Here is a 27,488-nt window from a genome sequence, read left to right on the forward strand (position 1 = left end):
AGAGGAAATCGATTTGGGAGAATTCACTTTAAATCATATTTCTCTTCATTTTCTAAAAAAAAAAAATTTGATTCCTTAAGAAAGATATGGTAGTGACTGGCTACCATATCTTTGGATATGGCTAGCCAGTCCATGTGACTGGCTATGCAAATGACTGAACCTCTCTAAGCCTTTGTCTATTTGCAAAATGATAACAAATGCAGTATTATTATTATGAAGGTAAAGTGACATAAAGTAATACATTTAGATTAATAGACTCTCAGTAAATCTTAAAGAATAATAAATTGCCACAATGAGGAAAGAAAAAACATTGAGTAACTGTTCTTTGTCTTCAAGAAGCTCAGACAACCTAATACAACAAAAAGTGCTCTAATAGAAGCAGAAGGACCTACCTTATTTTTCAGACTATAAGACATACCCCCCAAATTTGGGGGGAAGTAGGGGGTGTCATATAGTCTGAATGTAGCTTGCCTGGCTCACTGTGGATGGGGGGCAGCAGTGGAGCGGGGTCACAGGTTATTAAATATTTTACCACATTCTTTGCTTCAAATTTTTTTTCTATTTTCCTCCTCTAAAACCTAGGTGTGTCTTATGGTCCTAAAAAATATGGCAAAATTGGAAAAGAAAGAATTGAGAAAATGTTTTCATAGAAGAGTTGATACATAAGTTTCATCCTGGAGTTAACGCAATAAATAGTGGGCATTCCTTGCAGGAAAAGCTAGCATGTGTAGAATGTACATGTCTCTCTGTAAGCAACTCGGTATGAACAGATCATAAAGTGCAAGAAGGTGAAGGCAATACCTGGGGCTAGAGAAAAAATGGGTTCAAGGAAAGAGAGCTTGAGCACAAGATTAAGAGTAAACAAACAAACAAAACAGAAACAGGCTCATAGATCCTGAGAATAATGGTTGCCAGGTGAGGTGGGAGGAATGAGGGTTGGGGGACTGCATAAAAAAGATAAAGGGGTGAAGAAGTACAGACTGGTGGTTATAAAATGGTCACAGGATGTAAAGTACAACATAGAGAATATGGTCAATAATACTGTAGTAACTATATATGGTGCCAGGTAAGTATTGGAAATATCAGGGGAAACACTTTGTAAACTATATGATTGTCTAACCACCTTGCTGTATACCTGAAACTAATACAAAATAATACTGAATGTAAACTGTAACTGAAAAGAATTCCTATTTATAGGAAACAGAGTATTCGAAGGATTTTTAAAGCTGCAGCTGACCTATTACATGTTAGAAACTCATAATTTACACCCTTTGCCCAGGTGTGCTGATCAGAATCTTTGGGAGTCATGTGTGGTAATCTGAGTTTTCTTATCTTAAGGAGTTGTTTTGTTTTATTTTTGCAGCTCCTGGATGCTTTGGAGCAAATAGTATGAGGTTTGGAATTTGAGACCCATTAACTAGTCTAAATCTTTACTTTTATAGATGAAGAAAACAAAACCCAGAGAGATAAATGAATAAATTGGAAGAAAAAGCTAAGCTTATATTCATTTAAAATTCACTATTTGTTAAGCACTAACCATGTGCTGGGAACTCAAACTCAAAATAAATTCCCTGGCCTCAAGGAGTTAACTACCTAATATGGAGACAGATAAATAAATCAATAATTTCAGTTTCAAAAGATAAATGCTGGGAAAATGGGAGTTTTGAAAGCATAGATGAGGACATCCAATAAGACAAAGATAGGCTTTTGTGTGCAGTGTGTGTGTGTATGTTGGGGAGGAAGGTAGCTGTGTTTCCAAATTAGTGTCCAAGAGGGCATGACAATGAATTGGCTTTTAAGTTAGACATAGGCAGGAGGGGGGCAAATATTCTGGGCAGTGTGAAATGGCATATGATAAGGCATGAGAATATTAGGAATATATTAGAGGAACTGAACATGTTACAGAATGAGAGGTGTATTGTAGATATGGGGAAAGGCAAACAAAGAGACTAGAATAGCATGCAAGGCTTTGTAAGCCCAACTAAGGAATTCCAACTTTGATACTAAATCCACTAAAATACCTAATACCTGTTGTTGGATCAGTTTAGATCAAGACCACAAATATAGAGAACAGGTTGGAATGAGTAAGAGCAGGGGCAAAGAGAACCATTAAGAAGCTAGTGCAGTGACCCCAGCTAGAAGTAAAGACAGCTTGAAAAGGGAATTGACAGGATGAATTTGTCAGGAGAGAGGGAGCTTTGAAATATTTTTTTGTAAATATACTGTGGTATGGTGAGTAGACAGAGATGAGAAAGGAGTACTTTGAATAATTCCTAAATGTTCCACTTGGCTGCACTGGATAGATAATGAAACTGTTCACCAAAAGAGGAAATAGGAGGATAATCAAGATGGAGGGAGGAAAAAGTTCAATTCAATTTAGAATCCATTGAATTTGAAGGGTCTATACAATACCCAAGCATGGATTATCAGTAGGAAATGAGTTCTACAAGTGTAAAGCTTGGTATGAGATCTTGGAAAACCATCCAAAATATTCTAATTGCCTTGGTAATTCCTAAAATAATTTCACTAATGTGTTTTTATCTGCTTCTGAATATGTGGTTCCACTGGGCCTTTAATATTCCTTTTATGTTATTTAAAAGATAGGGAGATTGATTAAAAGTTTTCACTATAAATATACTCTTTTCTCCCTAGCACTAGTACTTAAAATTAATGGTCCATTTGAAATATTTACATGAATCAAACATTTGAAGTTACCAACATTGTTTCAAATTCTGGCTTGTTTTGTCATAAGAAACAAAATTCTGAGTTAACATTTATGAGATCATCTAAAGAACTCGTTTGTTTTATTTTAAATTTCAATGCAGATCAGTCACTTTACAGCGCTATAGGTTGTCACAGAATGTTGCAAAGGAAAAAGGAAAATAAAGAGAGAGAGATTTAGCTATGGCTGGTTAAAAATAGACCTTACTTTTTTTTTTCCTGGAACCTACATGGTAAGATTTTTCTGTTCCATTGAGTTGATTATGCACTACTTAGTGATTAAACTTGATAGATGACAGGTAGAGAAAAAGTACTTGGTTTAGCCTAATTTAATCCTTGTATCTGGAAAACAAGACCACAATCCAAACATCACACTGCAAGACTGATTTTTATATTAGTTCCATATGCTATGCTAGCTCAATAGTCTGGACATGTACATAAGTTTCAAAAGGAAATGTGAATGAGAAGAGGATTCACATTTATATGCTGGGGCTTGGTATTTACTGTCTAATTTAGTCCTGAAAAAGAAAATGTGTGAAGTACTTATTATTGTCCCCATTTTACAGAAGAAGTAATTCATGTTTCCAATAATCAAGTAACTTCCCAAGCTCCACACAGCTATTAGAAATGGAGTCAGAATTACAGTCTTGAGCCTCTCGATTCTTCTTACTACATTGTAGTCCTGTATTATATTGGCAACTATGGCAATACTAGGAAAGATGTGTGAACATACATGGCTCATTTATTTCCACACATTCAAAGATAGAATGTCTCAGTATTATAAGATATAATGTGGCAATGGAGTTGCTTTGTATAATTACTTGCACCTTTAAGTTCATTTCCTTAAAGTAACTTTTTACCTTTATCTCTTTGGGAAACTGTCATGATGAGATGATAGGTTTCTGTCCTTTTAGTTGAATTGGAGGGGTCAGGGTGGGAGGAAGTGATCTGCCTAAGTGCTTATGAGAGCTTCTTATGATACTCATAACTTGTTTCCCCTCCCACTACCAATATAACACATAACAATTATAAAAGATCTGGAAAATAGAGACAAACAACAAAACTCAACTATGTTCATCATCTAAACATAGGTATTTTTATAACCTGATAGATATTCTTATACTCTTTTTATACATGTGGACACATATACTCACACACATACATATTATTTTAACCTAAATCAAGCTCCTCAGACTTATTACCTTTAATTTTCTGTCATAACTTTATAAATTAATAAAATATTCAAATGTTGAGGCAGTCAATTTTAACCAATATAGAAAATAATCAAACACAGTTTGGTCTGAAAAAGTGGTAAACCATGCCTTATTTTGGCCCAAAGAGTGACTTTGCCAGCTGGGTTAATGGTCCTGGATCTGGTCTACTATTGTTTATGAGGCAGAGTCTCTGACTAATAACCTGTGATCTGATTGCTATCATCATGCCATCTGTAGACACAATAGAATGCAAATAAAATATCTACTCAATCTATATTGGGAAGACCTTTCTCTTAGATATATACATTTAGGAATTTTTGTGTTTTCCTCCTATCTACAACCACAATATGTTTTTACTCTTATTATAACCAGATGCAACACTTTATTAAATACCAAAAGCAAGTGCCCAGATCTTTTTAGTGTAGCATTGATCAGAATTTCTATAATAATAAAATATTAGAATCAGAAGGGACTAATTCAACTGGCTCATTTTACAGGTGATAGAACTAAGACACGAGAGAAAGGAAAAGTAGAAATTTGTGTATTAAATACCTAACATATACCAGAAGCTATACTTGTTTATTTCATTCAAAATCACAAACTTGAGAGTTAGATTTATGACTGCCTCCAATTTATTAGAGACTAAAGCTCAGTGGAAAAACACAACTATGGAAAGGTAGAGCCAGGATTCAAACAAGAGTCTTTCTGACTCAGCCTTTCCCTAAAACATCTTGCTTTTCTAGAAAGAGATGACTTGTCTAAACTAGATAGCAAGAAGGAGGAAAGCCTAGAGGTGGAATTCCATTGCCTATTGTCTCGTCTGATGCCCATATCCCTACATTCTATTGTTGAATGAGACTCAGATAGGATTCAACCCATGGTCTTCGCCCCTAAGATCACTTTTCAAGTAACAAGGCCCAGCAGTGTGTCACACAAAGATATGTTCAGATTCATATCACCCTTTTGTACATTGAACATGAATTAAAATTATTAGAACCCTTAGATTTTAAAGTATGGCATTAATTACACCCATTATATTGAAAATCAATCATGTAGAAAATACAAAATTCAAATGAATAAGGTTTAACATTACCTGAACTATTAAACAAGATTGAAAAACTGACTTGTATATCTTAATCAAGCATGTTTAATATTTAAATAATAGAAAGCTGTTTGGGTTTATGTCCAACTCATTTTAACATACAAAGCCTGAAATACAGTTTCCTTTCTGCATCTAGCATGTTTTAACAACCAGCCTCCAGCCACTCTGCACAGTATCTACTTTAAGAAGCTGAGAAGAAGGAAGCAAGGAACATTTGTTGCCCGCCTACCATTTGTCAAGCTCTGTGTTAGGTGTTTTGCATTCATTATATAATATTTTATCCTCCAAAGGCACAGTGAGAGAGTTGATTTTATATCTAGTTTACAGATAAGGAAACTAAAGATTGGAAAGCTCACTTTTCCCCTAAAATCTAATAAGCATTAAGCTCGGGAACTATGCCAAGTTTTAATTTCACAGTGACAGCCTTACTTGGACCTGGCCAGTAATAATAGGTTTAAAAAATAAATCTCTATTGGAAGTGTTTTGCCAAAGACTATATGGATTACATGTTTGAATCTTCACAGCAACCCCAAGACATACGCACTATGTAAGGTCCATCTTATAGATGTGATAGATGCACAGGAGGTTGGTGACTTGCATGAAATCACACAACTATTAAATATGGATTGTGGATACAAACTGAGGAAGGGTAACTAACCTCAAAGTCTGTGCTGTTAACCTTTATTTCATGCTCTTTGAAAGGATAATAATAATCCACGTTATAATGTTTATATATTCATACAAGGTGAAAATTACAATGTACCAGGGTGAACAGAGATAAAGAAAAAAGAAAGATACTACCTTCTCACAGTTTTTCTAAATTGTGGAAGGGACTAAAATACCTTAATCATAGAGGATGGGTAGAGTTTAGACATGCAAAGAGGAGAGGAAGAGGACAAAAAAGGTTTTCCTGTGAAAAAATTTATACTGTCATTTGATAATGTTTGTGTAATTTTTGTTTAGATCATCTTTCTTTTTTAAAAGATTTTATTTATTTTTGGAGAAAGGGAAAGGAAGGGAGAAAGAAAGGGAGAGAAATATCCATGGGATGGAGGAACATGGATCAGTGACTTCTCACACACTCCCCGACTGGCCACCAAACCCACAACTCAGGCATGTGCCCAGACCAGGGACCAAACCAGTAACTTTTTGCTTTGGGAAACAACACCTAATCATCTGAGCCACACCAGTCAAGGCATGGATCTTCTGTCTTAAAATTTGCTAAATGATTCATCAAACTGGTTAATACAATGGAACCTCAGTTCTCAAACTTAATTCATTCCAGAAAACTGTTAGAGAAGCCATTGTTCAAAAACTGAATCTCCTTTGTATGTCACCTGAGAGATGCATACAGATATTGATCATACAGATATCAGCATAAAAGGGGTGCTGAGTAGAGAATTGAGCCCCAAAGTTTTGTGAGACAACCAAGACATTTCTTTTCTGTGAACAATTTTGTCGAGAAGCAAATTGTTCAAGAACCGAGACATTTGAGAGTCAAGGTTTGACTGTATTTGGATTTTCTGATAGACATAGATGGCATCTAAGCATTCATGGTTGATACTCTGAAGCCATTGAGAGCCTATATACATTACTAATCTAGTGCCCCATATCACATTACCCCCAAATTAGTGGCTTAAAACAGCAAGCGTTATCTTGCAGTTTCTGTAGGTAAGGAATTAGAGTATCTTGCCTGGGTGGTTTTGGTTCAGAGTCTGAAATGGCAGTTCAAGATTGCAGTCATCCAAATGCTTGACTGGAACTTCCAAGGAGGCTCACACACATGGTGCTAAGCAGGAAGTCTCAGTCCCTTGACACATGACCCTCTCCTTAGGCTTTTTGAGTGTGTCCATGTCATTGCAGATGGCTTCCCCCAGAACAGGAGACAGAGAATGCAAGGCAAAAGTCAGAGTGCATTTTATGACCTAGCTTTGGAAGTGACACATCATCATTTGTACCATGTTCTACTAGTCACAGAGACCAACCCTGATTCAGTATGGGAGGGGACTTCACAAAGACATAAGTAAAAAGAGTTGGGGACCATTGCAGGCCATCCTGGAAGCTGGCTACAACCATACACAAGTTTTATGGGAGCAGAAAATTTTTAAGAAATAGAGAACATGGCTCCTATATTTGAACATTTCTTGTTAATATATTTCATACCTTTAAGTGGTTTTTATATTAGGCACAATTTTATGCAAATCAAAATGTAGTCCTACAGGGAAAAGTCACTATGCCAATTTTGGGGTAGCTATTAAATGGTCTTACATTCATCTTTATTCAGTCATCAATTCAAGGAAAGGTAGATATTCAAGCCTTTAAGGAAGAATCAGAACAAAATAAATGTTAGACACATATTGTTACAGGAAACAGGTGGCCTGAGTGCCCAGCATGGGACCTTCTCTTCAGGAAGTCACCACCTTTGCGGTATGACTGCACACATTGTGGACCTCAAAATTCCACTAATTTTATTCACGTAGACTACAATGTGAATGGTGCACCCCTGCAGGTGCACAACATGAAAGATCTAAATTAAGCCATTAGGGAGGCTATGGAGCTGAAATACCATGGAATAATGGTAAAAGCAAGACAGTCATCCCCTCCTCTTTGCTGACCCCATGAAATTAGTGACATAGGAGAAGGAAGTAATATCAGAAATGTATACAGTGGACAGCTCCTTTAATGACAAGTTTAGGCAGAGAGCACTAAGATGTACCAATAACAATTCCTCAGAGTTTTGGTTCTCTAGCAAAATAGGCATATGTATAGAAAAGAAAAATGTTGCAGTGGCTATACACTAAATTTAGTTGCAATAAAATGTTCAAAGTCTCTTTGGTATATTTGTACAAATATTTAATATATTTGTATTTTCTACATGAATGATTTTCAAAACATCACTGTAATTAATGACATCTTACCAGGTTTAATTGTGAGGTATAAAGGTTCTTATATTTTTAACTCAGATATGCAAAATGGCAACATACATAATTAAGTTATCTGCATAGCCAACATATTTAATCTCTGTGACTCTGTACCCCACTCCTTCCAGCATTCCCACCCTTAGTTCATGTTCATGGGTCATGCATATAAGTTCTTCAGCTTCTATATTTCCTATACAATTTTTAACCTCCCCGTCTATTTTGTAACTACCATTTGTTTCTTATTCCTTATACCTTCCCCCCACTGTCCCCCTCTCTCTCCCTGCTGATAACCCTCTACGTCACCTCCATTTCTGTGATTCAATTCCTGTTCTAGTTGTTTGCTTAGTTTGGTTTTGCTTGCTTGTTTGTTTGTTTAGGTCCACTTGTTAATAGTTGTGAGTTTGTTGTCATTTTACTGCATAGTTTTATTTATTTTTTTTATTTTAGTCATTGTTCAAGTACAGTTTTCTGCCTTTTATTCCCATTCCAGACCTCCCATCCATCCCTCCCCACTTGCTTCCCATTTTACCACATAGTTTTGATATTCTTCTTTCTCTTAGATAAGTCCCTTTAACATTTCATATAATAAGGGCTTGGTGATGATGGACTATTTAACTTGACTTTGTCTGGGAAGCACTTTATCTGACCTTCCATTCTAAATGATAGCTTTGCTGGATAGAGTCATCTTGGGTGTAGGTCCTTGCCTTTCATGATTTTGAATACTTCTTTCTAGGCCCCTCTTGCCTGCAAGGTCTCTTTTGAGAAATTGGCTGATAGTCTTAAGGGAACTCCTTTGTAAGTAACACTTTACTTTTCTCTTGATGCTTTTAAGATTTTGTCCTTATCTTTAATCTTGTGTAATTTAATTATGATGTGTCTTGTTGTGTTCTTCCTTGGGCCCAACTTCTTTGGGACTCTCTGAGCTTCCTGGACTTGCATGCTTATTTCCTTCACTGGATTGGGGAAGTTTTCCTTCATTCATTTTTCAGATAAATTTTTAATTTCTTGTTCTTCCTCTTCTCTTTCTGGTACTCCTATGATTCAGATGTTGGGACATTTACAGTTGCCCTGGAGGTTCCTAAGCCTCTCCTCATTTTTTGGAATTCTTGCTTCTTCATTCTGTTATGGTTGAATGTTTATTTCTTCCTTTTATTCCAAAGCATTGATTTGAGTCCAGGTTTCCTTCCCTTCACCTCTGCTTCCTTGTACATTTTTTTTTATTTCACTTTGAACAGCCTTCACTTCTTCCTTTATTTTGCAACTGTACTCAATCATTTCTGTGAGCATCCTGGTCACCAGTTTTTTTAACCCTGAATTTGATAGGTTGGTGATCTCCTCATCGCTTAGTTCTTTTTCTGGAGTTTTGATCTGTTCTTTCATTCAGGCCATATTTCTTTGTCTCAGATCCTTATGTATTCACCAGGATGGGACAACCCACTTTGCTGTGTTGGGACACTGTATGTGGGGGAGGGGTCAGAGAGGGAACAATGCCACTTGCTCAGCTCTTACCCTGCTTTTAGTCACTTTTCCCACTTCCCACAAGTCAATTGTGTACTTTCAGGTGCTTCCCTGATGCTGGTTCCCAGGTGGGTGGGCTTTTGTATGTTCTAGGATCCCATGGGCCCCTCTAATGGACTCTTCTGTGAGACTGGGAGTTTCTCCCACTGTTGGCACCACAACCACCACAGGTTTTTACAGTGACAGGTTTTGAGACTTTGGTTTCCCACACTGGAACCCTAGGTTGTGTGGTCTGCCTTGCTCTCAGTTGTTTCTCCTGGATTATCTGCACTCAAATGTGGAAAATCCCAGTCCAGTCGCCACCATGTCACGTGTTGAATGTTTCTTTTTTTACTCCTTGGTTGTCAGACTTCCATACAGTTCAATTTCAATTTTCTGGAAGTTCTTGTTTTTTGTTTTTAAACTGATTGTTATCCTCCTTTTGGTTGTTCAAGGAAATGAAGTATATCTACCTATCCCTCCATCTTAGCCAGAAGCCCCTAATGTTTTTATTGTATTTTTTTCTTTGTGTGTGTTTTTGTTTTAGGTTTTGTTGTTGTTGTTTGTTTGCTTTTGAACCTGGCTCTTTATTCAAAACATTTTACTAGGCATTTCCTAAGAATAAGGATAGGGTAGTCTTTTCCGTAACCATAGCACAGTTATCAACTGCAATAAATTTAACATTGACACTTTATTTTTTAAAGATTTTATTTATTAATTTTTTAGAGAGAGGAAGGTAAGGAGAGAGAGAGGGAGAGAAACAATGTGTGGTTGCCTCTCGAGCACTCCCACTGGGGATCTGGCCCAGAACCCAGGCATGTGCCCTGACTGGGAATCAAACTGGCAACCCATTGGTTTGCAGGCCAGCACTCAGTCCACTGAGCCATACCAGCCAGGGAAACATTCACACTTTAATATGCTCTTTAAATTTCAATTTTGTCAGTTAATCCAGTCTGATAATCCTTATCAGACTGGATTTTGTCATTCACAGTACTTTTCCCCTGTAGGACAGGATCCAGTCTAAGGTCAGTTCAATCTAAAACCAGGGTTCAGTACAGAGTCTCATCTAGGGTCAGATATCTTTTTCTTTCTTTTATCTGTAAATTTGAATGGGCTTAATTTGTCTTTTAGAACACTGACATTTTTTAAGTATATATATATATATATATATATATATATATACTTAAAATACTATATATACTATACTATATACTATATATATACTAAAATACTATATATATATATACTTAAAATACTATATATATATATATATATAGTTTCTCCTTCCCTGGTTTAATAAACCATTCCCACTTTTGATGTTGTCTCATGATTTTTTCCTTCATAGTTTGACTTAGGTTATGCATTCTAACCTGGAATATCCCGAAGCTGAATTTTAACATCATGGAATTATCCTTATCATCAAAATATCCTCTAGGGGGATAATCTAGGGGAACCTAGAGTTAGGATCCATTGTTGATTCTTGCTTGATTTTAACCAAGTTGAATGCAAAGCAATGATTTTGTAGCTCTAGGATGCTTCTGCACTGACTGATCAGCCCTAGGTATTCTACTGTAGGCAAGAGTCTGCCCCTCTCCTACATATACTTAGTTACATATTTATCCACTTCTTATCAGTTTTATGCATTTATTATTTATTCTGAAATTCACAAACACCTATTACTCATTGTTTATAATATATTAGGGGACTTAATTGCTTTTTTGCTACAATTGTCCCAGATTTGGCCAATATAAACCCTTTCCATCTAACTCTTGTATTCTTGTCACATGCCCCCTTTTGGGAGAAATAAAATGCTGCCTTGTTCCTGGAATAACAAGGAACCCACTGTCATCAGTTTTTAAATTTATTCCTTATATATACATTTCCAATCTAGTTATTTGGTGTTATTAATGAAGAAAAGAATGGTGGGAGAAGAATATACAAAAAAAACAAGGTTACAAGTGATAGATGTGATGATAGCCTAAAAATAAAGCTGAGACAGAAAAAAAAACGTACAGAATTTTAGCATAGTGGAATGAGCACATTTACAAATAAAACTGACATAATTTTTGTAAGCAAAGATACAGGGGTGGGCAAAAGTATGTTATAGTTGTAATAAAAATAAGTACTATAATAATAAATAATAAGACAAGGATAAACTGTGTTTCATGTAACCACAACTGTAAACCTTTTGCCCACCCCTGAATCTTTGCTTACAAAAATTATGTAACATTTTTATTTGAAATATGCAGGTAATCATAACTGCAAAATTTTTATTAAAGTGAGCATAATATGACTTTTTATTTAGTGGTAAAGAACATATGTAGAGTGGCATGAACAAATATAAAATGTATAGCTTTGTGAAATTTTATAAAACTAATCACCTTTCTAAAAGGTGTAACTACCACCCAGATCAAGATACAGAATATTTCCTACATCCCAAATGGATCCTTGGTGCTCCTCCTAGACCGTATCTTTCTAATCAAACTTCTAACATTGTATATTAGCTTTCTTTTTTCTTAAACATGTAAGTGGAATATATACATATCCATACAATATATATTCTGTACTGTCTGGCTTCTTATGTTCAACATTATGTCTATAAGATTTATACACATTGTTGGTTATAGAAACGATTTCTTCCCTTTTATTTCACTTTGAACAGCCTTCACTTCTTCCTTTATTTTGCAACTGTTCTCAATCATTTCTGCGAGTATCCTGGTTACTAGTGTTTTTAACTCTGCATCTGATAGGTTGGTGATCTCCTTGTTGCTTAGTTCTTTTTCTGGAGTTTTGATCTGTTCTTTCATTCAGGCCGTATTTCTTTGTCTCAGAACCTTTGGTATTCACCAGGGTGGGACAACCCACTTCAACACAGTATGAAGATATTACACTCATTTTTGTATATTTTTTGTTGATGGGCATTGGATTTTCAGTTTGGGGTCATTATGAATAAATCTGGTATGGACATGCTGATCCATGTTATAGGGTTTATGTGTGTTACTATGTTGATGTATATATTTGTATAAAAAGATTTCCAAAGGAGTTTATAAGTTTTCATTTCCACCAACAATGTATGTGGGCTTCAGTTCCTCCCCTTATTCAATTGCTTAGCATTGAATAATTTATAAGTTTTAGCTAGAGTGGTGATGTGTAATTATATCTCACTGTGGTTTTTATTTTTATTTATTAAATTTAATAAATTAATAAATATATTTACTAAGTTGTTGAATTTTAGAGAGAAAGGAAGTGAGGAGAGAGAGAAAAAAACATTGGTTTGTTGTTCCAATTATTTATGCATTTGTTAGTTCTCTGTACACACCCGACCAGTGACCAAACCAGCAACCCTGGTGTATGGGATAATGCTCTAACCAATTGAACTAGCTGGCCAGGGCTCACTAAGGTTTTTATTTGAATTTATCTTTAAGTAATGATGCTAAGCATTGTTCCTAATGCTTATTGAACATTTGGATATCTACTTTTGTGAAGTTAATATTCAAGTTTTTTGTACATATTTTTGTAAGTAAGGTGAGTTGTCTGTCTTTTCATTAGTATTTTAGAAGTTCTTAATATCTTCTGGTCACAAGTCTTTTGTCACATATAAAATTGAAAATATTTTCTCTCATCTATCACTTGCCTTTCCCTCTTCTGATAGCTAATCCTTTTTAAAGAGTATATGTAGTTTATATTTACTAACTTGTTGAATATATGAACAAAAAGAAGTTTGTAGTATTTTTATTATCTTTTTAATGGATATAGGCTCTACCATGATTTCTCCTATATGATTCCTGATATTGGTGATCCACATATTTTCTATTTTTATCTATGACAATCTTGCTAAAGATTAATCACTTTTATTGATTTTTTGAAGAACGACTTTCTTGTTTTATTTATTTTTCTATGGTTTTCATGTTTTTGCTTGCTTTAGGTTTATTTTTTATTTTCCCCCTATGTTCCTGAGGTACAAACTTAGATCATTAATTCTTCCTTTTCTTTCCCCTAACAAACATTTAGTACTATAAATTCCCCCATCAGCTCTATTTTGGTTGCATCCCCCATATTTTGTTATGTTGCATTTTTAATTGTTTCATGATAAGTGGAAGCTCTTTAATGACATCAACATGCCTATTCTTTTATGCTTAGTGCTTTTCATGTCCTACATAAAACAAAGTCATAAAATAGTCTTTTATGAAAAAACATTCCTTCTAGAAACTTTATTGTTTACTTTTTACATTTAGGTCATTTAGAATTGAATTTTATGTATAGGGTAAGGTAGAGGTTAAGGTTTATTTTCTTCTACCATATGGATATTCAAGTGATTGAGCATTATTTATTGAAAAGCCCATCTTTTCTCCATGATAATCTAATGGAACTCTTGTCATAATCATGTTACTGCTTATATGTGAGTCTATTTTTAATGGATTCTCTATTCTCTTCCATTGTTCTATTTACCTTACTTTGTTTTTGAATTCTATATTTTTATAAATGTTGACATATTCTCCCACAAATCTCCTAGCTATTTTCTTATTTGTCAGGACTGTCTTGGCTAGTATAGTCCCTGTGAATTTTCACATACATTTTTGAATCAGCTTGTCAATTTAAAAAAAACCTTGAAATTTGTATTGAAATTTCATTAAATCTATGATTAATTTGAAGAGACTGATTACAATACCATGTCTTTCAATTCATGAACATGAGCATATACGCACCCTATTTCCCTTTTGTTTATGTCTTAATTTCTTTTTTAAATATATTTTATTGATTATGCTATTACAGTTGTCCCATTTCCCCCTTCACTCCCCTCCACCCTGTACACCCTCTTCCACTCACATTCCCCCCCTTTAGTTCATGTCCATGTGTCATACTTATAAGTTCTTTAGCTTCTACATTTCTCATACTATTCTTACCTTCCCCCTGTCTATGTTCTACCTACAATCTATGCTACTTATTCTCTGTACCTTTTCCCCCTCTCTCCTCCTCCCACTCCCCTGTTGCTATCCCTCCATGTGATCTCCATTTCTGTGGTTCTGTCCCTATTCTAGTTGTTTGCTTAGTTTCTTTTGGTTTTGTTTTAGGTGTGGTTGTTAATAATTGTGAGTTTGCTGTCCTTTTACTATACATGTTTTTTTTTATCTTCTTTTTCTTAGATAAGTCCCTTTAACATTTCATAAAATAAGGGCTTGGTGATGATGAACTCCTTTGACTTGACATTATCTGAGAAGCGCTTTATCTGCCCTTCCATTCTAAATGAAAGCTTTGCTGGACAGAGCAATCTGGGATGTAGGTCCTTGCCTTTCATGACTTGCAATACTTCTTTCCAGCCCCTTTTTGCCTGTAAGGTCTCTTTTGAGAAATCAGCTGACAGTCTGATGGGACTGTCTTCTGATTCTCTTGCTGCTTCTTGCTGCTTCTAAGATTCTCTCCTTCATTTTTACATTGGCTAATGTAATTATGATGTACCTTGGTGTGTTCCTTCTTGGGTCCCACTTCTTTGGGACTCTCTGAGCTTCCTGGACTTCCTGGAAATCTATTTCCTTTGCCAGAATGGGGAAGTTCTCCTTTATTATTTGTTCAAATAAGTTTTCAATCTGTTGCTCTTCCTTTTCTCCACCTTGTTCCCCTATAATTCAGATGTTTGAACATTTAAAGATGTCCTGGAGGTTCCTAAGCTTCTCCTCATTTTTTTGAATTCTTATTTCCCCATTCTTTCCTGTTTGGTTGTTTCTTTCATCCTTCTGGTCCACTCTATTGTTTTGAGTCCCAGTTTCCTTCCCATCACTATTGGTTCCCTGTGCATTTTCCTTCATTTCTCTTATTGTAGCCTGCATTTGTTCATCTAATTTGCAACCAAAATCAACCAATTCTGTGAGCTTCCTGATCACCAGTATTTTGAACTGTGCATCCAATAGGTTGGCTACCTCTCGGTCGCTTAAAAGGATGAGTTCTGGGGCTTTGATTTGTTCTTCTGTTTGAGCCATCTCTCTCTCTCTCTCTCTCTCTGTTTTTTTGGCGGGGAGGTCTGGTCATGCCTGTTAGAGTGAGGGGTGGAGCCTTAGGTGTTCAGCAGGGCTGGGCATCCCAGTCGCTGGATGTTGAGGTTGTATGTGGAGGCAGGGTCCAAGAGGGAACAATGGCAGTTGCTCTGTTCTCTGTGGGACCTCAGTCCCTTCTGCTGCTTCCCCCAAGTAAACTGGGCCCCTCTGGTGCCAATTCCCGTGTGAGTGGGCCTGTGCACACCATAGGACCTTCCAAGGACCTCTCCTATGAGGCTGGGTGTTTCTCTGTGCGCCTCACGGTCCACCCTCTGCGATCTTGTGCACCCCGGATGCCTTATGCCCCCAGATGCCTCACGCACCCAACTCTCTCTGCACTCCGCGCCGTGACCTGCGCCTGGCTGCTCGACTCTGCCCCTTCTACCAGTCTGGATGAAGGGGTCTATTTCAACTTCCTGGCTGTCCAACTTCCATTCAGATCAATTTTCTGTCAGTTCTGGATGTTATTCTGCCTCTAAATTGTTGTTGTTCCAGTCTTGGTTGTGCATAGAGGTACGGTGTGTCCACCTATGTCTACATCTTGGCGGGAAGTCTCTTAATTTCTTTCAGGAATGTTTTATAGTTTTCACATAGAAGTATTGATCATATTTTGTTTAATTTATTCATAGGTATTTGATGGTTTTGATGCCATTGTAAATTATCCTTTTAAAATTACATTTAAAAAATTTTGCTAGTATATAAAAACAGACATTTTACAGTGCTATTATACCCAATGATGTAAAATTCACTCATTTTAAATAGCCTGGATTCTTATGGATTCTGTATGTACACAGTTATAATATATATGACTAATCACAATTTTATTCTTGTTTTTCAAACATGATGCCCTTTTAATTTCTTTTACTTATTGACCTGATCAAGATCTCTAATATAACATTGAACACAAGTGTTGAGAATTGACATAGTTGGGAGCTTTTTGAAAATTTAGGTACTCCGGTATCATCCCCTCAAAATTCAATATGTCCATGTTGGGGCCTGGAAAATTTACACTTTAATAAGTACTCCAAGTGATATTGATATAGCAGTGTGCTACAAACACAATTTGAGTAATATTTTTAAAGAATAAGCTTTGCTTGTCTAAAGCATTTTCTTGATTTGAATGGAATATTGCAGTCCTCCTTCTCCTTCTTTCCCTTTCCATTCTCTTTTATGCCAATGATGTGTGTATAATACATGATTTCTTTGAGCACTCTATTGTGCTGTGTTTCTTTCTCTGGCTCTAGCTCTGGATATAACATGCATGTAAGAGTGTTCATATTAAGAAGTTGACTAACTTTAGAAAGGAAAAGAATAAAACAGCCCCTGAGTCAAAAATCATATTTTTAAAAAAGCAGTCTAAAACACCCTATATTTTGAAGCTGTGATCACAGTTGAATTCAATTTTTCTATACACACACCCACATCTACACATGTACAGACACAAATAATCATATGGGTGTTGCCTCATGATAGAAATAGCATGAAAAAAATAGATCTGAAGGATTTACCATTACCTAAAATAGACTTGAATAATATGAAATTACTTGAAAGAAGTGTATGGATATCATGTGGTTTCCTAAACATTATTAGTGATAAATCAAAGGAACAATGTATTTTCTTAGATTAAGAGACAAGATACCCCATGGACACTGATTGAAAGAGTAGAGATACAAGAATACCTGCAAATACTCATGGAGTATTAGAACGAGGTAGAGTTTTAAGATCTTAAGATAAGTATCTGACCCTTGCATTTTTATAGCTGAGGTGACTGAGACTTATCCTGATGGAGTGAGTGGCTTGTCCAATGCTAATTGATGGTGGTGGTAATACTGAATCCCACCCCAGGACCTTTCCCTTAGGGCCCTGAGTGATAACTCAGCCAGATATTTTATAATAATAGTTAATGTATATGAAAAGAATCCTTCTTAATAAAGAATGTGGAAACATTGGGACAAGCCCACAAAGGTAAATCCTTCATATAGGATAAGAGGGAGATAGTAAACGAAATGGGACTGATAATTGAAAACCATCTGATCTCACCTATAAGTGGAACCTAATCAACAGAACAAACAAATGAGCAAAATAGAACCAGAAACTTGGAAATAAGAACAAACTGACAGGGACCAAAGGGGAATAATGAGGAATGAAGGGGAAGGGACAAACAAAAGAACACAAATAAAGGACTTATGGACAATGGGGGGTTGACTATGGGATTGCGGGGGGTGAGCAATGAGGAAAGAGGCAGGACAATTGTAACCAAACAACAATAAAAAAAAATTTTTTAAGCAACTGTTAGAAAAAACTAAGAAAGATGGGAAAAAAGAATGGCAACATGAAAAGAGAATGGATGAGACAAAGGAGACAGTAAATTAGGAGAGTCAAGAAGTGGAAGATCATAGTCAAAAATGAAAATATGATAAAATGTCCTGACTGGTGTATCTCAGTAGATTGAGTGCCAGCCTGCAAATCAAAGGGTCACCGGTTCAGTTCCCAGTCAGGGTACATGCCTGGGTTGCAGGCCAGGTCCCCAGTAGGGGGCATGTGAGAGACAACTACACATTGATGTTTCTCTCCCTCTCCTTCTCCCCCCCTTGCCCTCTAAAAATAAGTAAATAAAATCTTTAAAAACTATATGATGAAATAATTCAAGAACATGAAGATAGATGTAGCATTTTATGTTACTTTTTAAATTGTTTTTATATATAAATAATATATCCTGCCCAGATGGCTCAGTTGGTTGGAGCATCATTTTGTGCACCAAAATGTGTGTTCAATTTCTGATTAAGGCTACTTAGGCTGCAGGTTCAATCCCATTTCTCACATAGATCTGTCCATCTTCTCTCTCTTTCTCTCACAAATCAATGGAAATATCCTTAAGGAAGGATTGAAAGTTCTCAGTATCTCTGTCTTGAATTACATCATAATAAAATAGTCCATAATGAAATAATATAAAAATACATTTAAACTACTTCAAAGAAAGGTAAACCTAAAGTGGTAGTGGTATTAAGTTCCTAATCCTCTAAAATGTTGAACAAAAAAACCAGAAATCCAAAGATGTGCTTCTCTATATGAAGACTCATTAATATGTAAAAATCAAAGAAACACATGGAAAGATAAGGCTGGGCATTCCTGTATTTCTTCAAATAACTTTATTTACTTATTTTATAGACACAATGATTAATAAACATACGAGGGGTAGGGAATCCTAAACATTTTAAACAATCAAATCACACTGCATTAATTCAAAAAGAGGGATAGCTTATATAGTATTCAGAATTGTTTGAGTTTATTTCCTTACTATTTCACTTCCTCAAGAGTCTGAACATAAATGTTGCAATCATAATATTGGTTTGTAGCCTGATTAGTCATGGCTCATTTGATGAGCCAAATACCCCTGTGGTGCCTCCTGGGATAGGAGGCATCCATTTTTAATCTATGTTTAGCAGAGATAAATGGGACATAGTAATGAGGCAAGTCTCATAGAAAGGTGAATTTAAAATGTGGTTAGTCAACCAAATATAGATACTTAGCAAATCAATATTCTGGTTAAGGACATGAGTTTTAAAATCAAATAGATACAGATTTTGCCCCCAATTCGGCTGTTCATAGCTATGTAACCCTCATCCACTCCTTTTTCCCTCTTCTTTGCCTTCTCATTCCTCTTTTATTTTCTGACTTCTTTTATTCAAAAATATATATTGAGCATTTATTATTTCCTGGGTTCATGTCATAGACCAGTGGGCCAGTTATCTCACATTCCTGAGAGAGAACATGAAAAGCTTATAGGAAAGAAATTTGTGGTGCCAAGATAAAAAAAAATGGCCCAAATAAAAGAACAGATCAAAGCTCCAGAAAAAAAATATACAACTAAGTGATGAAGAGATAGCCAACCTATCAGATGCAAAGTTCAAAACACTGGTAATCAGGGTTCTCACAGAATTGGTTGAGTATGGTCACAAAATAGAGGAAAAAATGAAGGCTATGAAAAGTGAAATAAAGAAAAATGTACAGGGAACCAACAGTGATGGAAAGGAAACCAGGACTCAAATCAAAGGTTTGAGCCAGAAGGAAGAAATAAACATTCAACCAGAACAGAATGAAGAAACAAAAATTCCAAACAATGAGGAGAGGCTTAGGAACCTCCAGGGCAACTTTAAAAGTTCCAACATCTGAATTATAGGGGTACCAGAAAGAGAAGAGGAAGAGCAAGAAATTAAAAACTTATTTGAAAAAATAATGAAGAAGAACTTTCCCAATCTGGCAAAGAAAATAGACTTTCAGGAAGTCCAGGAAGCTCAGAGCCCAAAGAATTTGGACCTGAGAAAGCACACACCAAGACACATCACAATTACATTACCCAAGACGAAAGATAAGGAAAGAATCTTAAAGTAGCAGAACTCCATTGTAAGAGTTTCTATAAAACTCTCAGCTGATTTCTCAAAAGAGACCTTACAGGGAAGAAGAAGCTGGAAAGAAGTATTCCAAGTCATGAAAGGCAAGGACCTACATCCAAGATTGCTCTATCCAGCAAAGCTATCATTTAAAGTGGAAGGTCAGATAAAGTGCTTCCCAGACAAGGTCAAGTTAAAGGAGTTCATCATCACCAAGCCCCTATTATATGAAGTGTTAAAGGGACTTATCTAGGAGAAAGAAGATTAAAACTATGAACAGTAAAATGACAACAAACTCACACCTATCAACAACTGAAAGTAGAAAAAAACAAAAACAAAGCAAACTAGAATAGTAACAGAATCACAGAAATGGAGATCATATGAAGGGTTATCAGTGGGGAGGACAGAGGGGGAGAATGGGAGAAAAGGTAGGGAATAAGTAGCATAAAGGGTAGTTACAAAATAGACAGGAGGAGGTTAAGAATAGTATAAGAAATGGAGAAGCCAGAGAACTTATGTGTATGACCCATGGACATGAACTAAGGGTAGGGGGGAATGAGAGTAGGAGGGGGTCGCATCACGGAGAGGAATAAACAGGGGGAGAATGGGACAACTGTAATAGCATAATCAATAAAATATATTTTTAAATGTAGGGAAAAAATAAACTTGTGGTGTGCAATACAAGCAAAGGTACAACTGCATAAATAAGCCCGACTTGTTAGGACAACTCCAAGCATACTAGAGGTAAATAATAAATAACTTTGGAAAAATAGGTTGAAATCAGATTGTGAAGGGCCTTGAAGGCCAGAGTAAGCAATTTCAAGTTATTGCAGAGAATAGACTAGTGATTAGAAATCAAGTGGTTAGGGAATTAGTCTAGTACAGAAAGGCCAAAGGAGATTAATTTCAAGAAGGATAGATTACTACACACTTTAAAGGGGCCAAGAAAGAAATGGATTAACTGTTAGAAGAGTATTAATGACCTTTAAAGTAACTTTGATTAGGAGGTGAGGATAGAAACCAGTTGTAACAATGAAAGGAGAGAATTGAGGATAAAAAAAAAAATAAGCCTATGAGGCCAAGAGTTCCACAGGAAAGTTAAACAGAAGGGAACGTAATAATATGGGAGAGATTAAGGAAGCAGTAAGGCTAAGGGCAGATATATTTTTCCTAAGATGAAGAGTTACTACCTATGTGTGAAGTAAGAGAACAATGAAAAGAGATGAAGATTTTAGCATGCAAGGATACAAGATGAGAGTTAGAATTGACAGTTGAAGTGGAGAGGGAAGTCTTGCAGAGTCAAGGCAGCACTTTCTCCTCTGAAATGGAAGGGCATGACTTAACAGGGGTTTCCTTTGTATCAATGAGGGAATCAAGGTAACATTTATCTGTGTACTCGAAGTAGACTCTTATTAGAAAGAACATCAGGCCACAAAAAGTCCAAGTAACTGAAACTGCAAAAAGACAAACATAAAAGAGTTTAGCCCATCAATAGCTTCAGTAGAATCGTCAAACCAAAAAACTTTCTAGGTCCTTCTGCTGTGTGACATGTGAAGGCAGCAGTGCAAACATTCAAAGAAATGTAAAGTGCCCTTGATCTTCACCTCTCCTTCAGAAACAATCTTACAGGGTTATAAAGACTGCAGGTCCAATCCAAGGACATTATCTGTGCTCTAAGCCACCAGATAAAGAGAAAGTTGAAGGTTAAATGAATGGGTGTTTATGTGAAGATAAACACATCAAAGAAGTTAGTGGTTGTAAAAGAGCTATTCAGTTCTTTGTGAACATGCCTATTCTACATTCAAAACATGAACTCTAGAAACTTTACTGCCAAATTGCTCTTAAACCTAGCATCCACTTTTTCTCTGCCCTCTACCTCTAGGGTTCAAGGGAGCAGGTAGGGGAAGCTTCTGAGAAAAAGGATCTGGTTCCATCTGTATTTGAGCTCTGGGTTGGGAAAGAGGGAGCAGAGGGGTACGATATGCCCTCCTCCATGGCCACCTGGGACTAGGCTCATACCCCAGGAGTAATAATTCCTTGCAAGGAAAGCTGAGGCAGGTACATCTGGCTGGACTAGAGAATCCTGGGGTTTAAGGAGACCCTAGTGTACACTTGAAGAGCAGAGTAAGTGCATTTGGCGGGAGAGGGCACAGTGCTGACTGAGCATCTTTGCTTTGGAGTCTTCTCTTTCGCAGTACCTTATCTGTGCCAAGAGCTGGAAACTGGGGCTGCGGGCAGGAGGCAGAGTGTTAGCTCGAGCACTGACCCTTTGCCCTGTGGCAGGACGAGGAGTTAGGGGGATCCCTGGGCGCCTGCCAAGGACGGCCTGCCTGATCTCTGCTCCAGTCCACAAATCCTTAACAGATTTTCTTTCTCTCCCTTCACCCTTTTCTCTTCTTTGCTCTCTTTCTTTCTGTCTTCCTCTTTCTTCCTTTTCACCCCTCTTTTCCCCCTCCCTCCCCATCCCCTTCCCTTCCTCTCCCATCCCCCTCTCCCCTCCCCCTTTCTATGTGTGTGAGCCTCTTCATTCCCCCTCCTCCCCCTTTCCGCCTCTCTCCCTCTCTCTCTCTCCATCTCCTTCTCCCTCTCAGCTCGCCGGGCGACCCTGCTTCTGCCTCCCACATTAATGGCGGCATCTTCGGAGGATGATATAGACCGGCGGCCCATCAGAAGAGTCCGCTCCAAGAGCGACACACCATACCTTGCAGAGGCCAGGATTTCCTTTAACCTCGGAGCAGGTAAGGACGACCCTCTCTCCTCACTCTCTCCCCACCACGCTTCCTTCTCTACCTTTCCTCCTGGCCGGCTGGCTCAGCCCCCTACCCCGCCTTGGTCTCCCTCTTCTGGCTGTGCCCCCCACTCCCGCCCCCTTTCTGCCCAGCCCAGCGCTGGCGCTCGCTCACTCGTTCTCTTTGTGTTGCTGGTGTGAGGAGGGTGTGTGTATGTGTGTGTGCGCGTGTGCACGCGCGCTGCGGAGGTGAGGGAGGGTAGTGCCTGGAGCCCTACATTTGCCCAAGAGTCACATGCGGGCTTTCTCCTTCTTGAAGAGAAGAGAGTATAGTCACTGATAACAATGACCGTAGGAATAAGCAAGAGCTGGGTTCGCTGGCTGTGCGTTGCGCTGGTGAGACTTGCTAGCGAGGCTACTACGGGGTGGGTGGAACTTGTTGGTGACATTGAGACTGGTGATTTTGCCGGGTTGATACCACTGCTGTAGTGTTGGAGTGGGGAGAGGGGGGTGGGGTTGACAGCTGGGAACAGGACCTTTTTCTTGGACCAACCAGTTGGCAAGCAACCATTGTGATCATAATAATAATAACATGGTGTATAGAATACATGTTAGGTGATTGAAGGGGAACTGGTGCTCAAAGTGACTCAGATGAAATTGAGTGAAAAGGGTAATTGAGGTAGAGAGGAGGGCAGGAGGGAGAGTGGGAGGGAAGAAGACAGGAGGAGAATGAAGGAGGGAAGGAAGGAAGGAAGGGAGGGAGAAAAAGAGCAAGCACAAAGGGATTCAGAGAGTCAAACTGCTTCAGCTGAGACCTCTTAGGGTTACCTGAGAAGCACCCACTGTCTGCTGTCCCCACTGCTGCCACTGCTCCAGATTCACAGGCAGGCCACACCCCCAATAACTAGTAGACGTTCACTATCACTGGGAAGAAGTTGTTCACGACTAACTTCAGAGTGCTGCCTTTTCTGAATGACTCCTAAGCCTCCACCCTAGCTTGCATCTCTTGCTGTTTAGGGTCCCTTGGTATTCTAGTTACTCCAATGCAAAAAGAGTGAGTGTATTTTCCTGAAGACCCTCTTTCAAAGTAAGTTTCAAAAGCAGGTGGTACCTTTTTTCTCTAGGAAACTAAATCCTTGGAAATCAACTGACTCAAAGTATGTGTGTGTGTGTGTGTATGTGTGCACACACTGCAGCAAAGAGAACCTTCAAATTATGAGTACTTTACACACTATCAAGAAATTTGGACCAAAAAAAACCCCTCTGCATGTTATAGAGAAACAAGATGTGATCACTAGGCAACCATATCTTTATGACTGGAAGGGTGGCAACTGGATGTGCCAAAGTTTCTTAAAGTATAATTTTCCTGTCTTGTAATTTTGGTTTTCTAATCATACATTTCCTTGTCACTCCTGAAATGTTTTTCTCTGGATTTGGTGCTGGGGAGAAGAGGACTCCATTGGAGGGAAGCTTTGGCACTTTCTGTGGTATGCTGTAGTAGCCTATGGTGTCACTTTGGAACTGTTAATCCTCTATTTGTATGTTCCAGATTCAGAGTAATGTGAGGGGTCTTAAAAGGGACTGAGAGGAGTATTTTCAGGACTAAGATTGTGTGTGCAGCCATATGATATTGGGACTTCTTCTGTTGATCCCTTTGCTATCAAACTCTGGTATATCCCCTTAGTGGCTTCAGCTAGCACGGGGGAAAGGGACCGAAGTAGCAGTTAGTAAATGCTGTTTACCCCCTACTTGTACTTTCACAACAAAAAATAAAACACTAAAAAGAGTTTCACGTTTCAGCTACTACTGACTTGCATTGAAACATCTTGCGATTAAATTGCTCTGGAGGCCAGTTAAAAGAACAGACTTTTCTGAAAGGATGTGTCTCCCTTACACCTGGAAAAAAAAAAAAGCCAAACAAGCTCCCAGTCCCCTCCATCTGTCCCCAGGAATACTGCTAAAAGCGGTGTCCAGGAAGACACCAGTGAAAAGAGAAATGCCGTGGGGAGGATGGTAGGGTAATAAAGGAGGCAGGGCAGTGCCTACTGGAGCTGTCCTTGGTTTAGGGGAGCTGTCCTTCCTTGCTGGTGCTGAACAGAGCTTTTCGACGGAGATGTGACTCTAAGCTTGATGGTGGAGGGAGGGATGCTCCGTCTCTGTCTCCGTGATGGAATTCCCCGGGACCGCAGAAGATCTGGTCACCAAAAACTTTTCTATCCCTGCCCACTTAATGTTTGTCGCATGCTTACTATGCCTCACGCCTATTGCTCCACTGCTCAAATCAGGCGGTTTTGCTCTAATTTTGCACAGGCTGCTCACTCCTGGAGCTTTATTTTCCAGCTGGTTTCTGGTGGCTTTCCTCACATAGTAAAATCTACTTACAGATGTTCCTGTCCTCGGCATCTAAAAGTAATTGTAACCCCCAGTTTTAAAAGCAAACAGCCTTGTTTATCTCCTTGAGCAGCAAGTTGTAATTAAACTATTAGTGTCCTTATCACTGTTGCTCAACAGAGGAGCCTGCACACTCTGGATAAACTACATAATTTGGGCATAGAGAGAATTTTGTCTCTGAACAACAATTTAAAATCAATTAAGCAAAGAAGCTTTCATCTGCCCTTTCTTCCCACTCCCCTCCTATTCCTACCCCCATCGTTTATTATTTAGTCTTTCCAGAACATTTTTATTGGTTTAAACTATTTACATTTAGTCTTTGCTTTCTCACATCAACTCATTATAAACAAGTCCATGTTTGATGTTTTATAGGCTTAATAATGCTTCAAGGAAATAAATATACATATACTCATTTTACTTGCATATCATGAAATCCTTTGGGGTACCAACTCCCTTAAGCTAATGTTTACAGTTGCCAAGTAAAGTGAACCAGGCATTTGAATACTGATTAAATACTTAAGGATTTCTTAACTTTACCCTGTCCCTGATACTTAGGAATATCATGTTAGAAATAACTACATTCCTTGAGTGAAGGATATATTCATTCACCTACAGTCCCAAGTCAGTCAAAGGATAGCATGAAAATGTGGGTATTTAATAAATTTATGATGTTAATTTTAAGATTAAGTCTAAGTTGAGACAGAGAAATTCACTTTTCTGAATCATCACTTATTTTTCTAAAAGAGCCCCCTTTTTAGGTTTTCAACTTCTATTTGGCATTCAGTATATTATGCAAATATTGATAGATACTTGTTTGCTGAAGATAGTATACCAGTATATGCTAGAGAAAATCAGTCCAATGTATTTGCTGAGAGTTACCTAGACATGTCAGACTTCATTTAAAACATTGGAAGAGTTTTGAGAATTCCAAATGTATTAAAAGGACATTGTGTGAGAGAAGAGGATGGTCACACCATTAGTAGCAAGTGTTTCTAATTGTGCTCTCACTTAGTAATGAACATCACTGATATTTTGTTTGCAGAGCTTCCTCTGCTTTATGAGGTCATTTTTTCACTGCATTAAAGGGAATGCAATGAAGAATTGCAGCTCATCTGGCAGATATTTTCCTATGGGCCAGTATATCCTATTTTTCATTGGATTGGAGGTATATAGAAGAGTATTCAGTACATAGAATGTGCTGAAACTGAAAAGTTCTCTGAAAGTACACACTAAAATGAATGAAAGGTTATAGTAAACAGAAGATTTAAGCACATCTAAAATTTCTTAAAGGTATTTCCAAACAAGGAAGACTAATCATCCTGATGATTTAGGCTTATTTAAAACACAAATAATACTGGCCATGTTTGAGAAGAGTAAGTACTCTTCTAATCATAAGTAAGCTTAACCTTTATTGACACTTCATAATGGCTTTGTATGCTCAACCTTGGCATACTTACCTTCCTTGGAAGGCTGAAATTTGTTTTAGTTCCTAATGTCACCCAAGTGTAGCTGTTTCTTCCATTGGTCTATTCAACTCTTTTAGGCCCACAGAATAATCGCAGGGAAAATTGGCTTGCCCTGGCTATCTGTAAGAATGAATGGGTCAGCCAGATTAAGTTATAAACTGAATCTCAGGAGATCTCTTTCCTACTTTTCTTGAGGAGAAAGACCTTAATTCCTTAGCTAAATTGTGAAGGCCCATGATATTGAGAAGTGATAGTCCATGATGTGCTATCATTATTTAGCAATGAGAACTGTTCCTAGGAAAAATTGTGAATGTTGTCATGGTGAACTAAGATTGTTTCACCAGCCTAAAGGTCTTGGTAAGCCTTCTTGTTCATTCTTTCACTGAAAAATGTCAATGTATCCCTCACAATATCTGTTGTTGGTACTGTTTTCAAATGTGGATCACGTGGGTCTGGCTTTTATTTCATGGGCTCAAAATCTTCTTTTAAGTATTGCTCTTACATTAAGTAGCCATAATAATCCAAGTGGCTGACCTTGTAGATGACCAGGAGTTCCTACTACGGGGCTTTCTGACGGTCTGCCTTCCATTTGTACCATTCATTGTTAAAGCTAGCTAACCTGATAATCTCATTTTGCCATGCATTCAGGTGGTACCCGTGAAGACCACTCCAGATAACATAAATAATATAAATAAACCAGAGGGACATAAGTAATTAACACTGTGAGGAAATGGTCATCCCTTTGCTACAAATATATAATCATAAATGTATAACATGTAAACCATGTCATTTTTTCAACAACAATTTATACATTTATGAGACAAACACAAATTCTGTATTGAGTGGTTAAATTTACTTAGGATATTTTGCCTGGAGATTATTAATTTCTTACCATCTAAGTACTGTATTTACTATTTTGTTAAGATTAAAGGATAAATTACTTGTTTGTTTTGTCTGTATGTGTCCATATTATTTAATTTCATAGAAAACCACAGTGGTGTATTTTGGATAGGAAATGTGAGGCAAGC

The 27,488-nt window shown here is 37.5% G+C and overlaps 1 protein-coding gene across 5 annotated transcripts in view; it reads left to right on the forward strand.

The window, feature by feature from the left end:
* Nucleotides 1-27,488, forward strand: part of PHACTR1 (phosphatase and actin regulator 1) — a 537,076-nt gene that overhangs the window by 13,574 nt on the left and 496,014 nt on the right. For all 5 annotated transcript variants that reach the window (XM_045847180.1, XM_045847179.1, XM_045847177.1 and 2 more), the window contains exon 3: nt 22,467-22,613. In XM_045847180.1, coding sequence (XP_045703136.1) covers nt 22,467-22,613 — 147 coding nt within the window. The remainder of the gene's footprint in view (nt 1-22,466; nt 22,614-27,488) is intronic.

Source organism: Phyllostomus hastatus, unplaced genomic scaffold (genome assembly GCF_019186645.2).
Source record: "Phyllostomus hastatus isolate PE091 unplaced genomic scaffold, TTU_PhHast_1.1 phas_contig_524, whole genome shotgun sequence".
Classification (NCBI taxonomy): domain Eukaryota; kingdom Metazoa; phylum Chordata; class Mammalia; order Chiroptera; family Phyllostomidae; genus Phyllostomus; species Phyllostomus hastatus.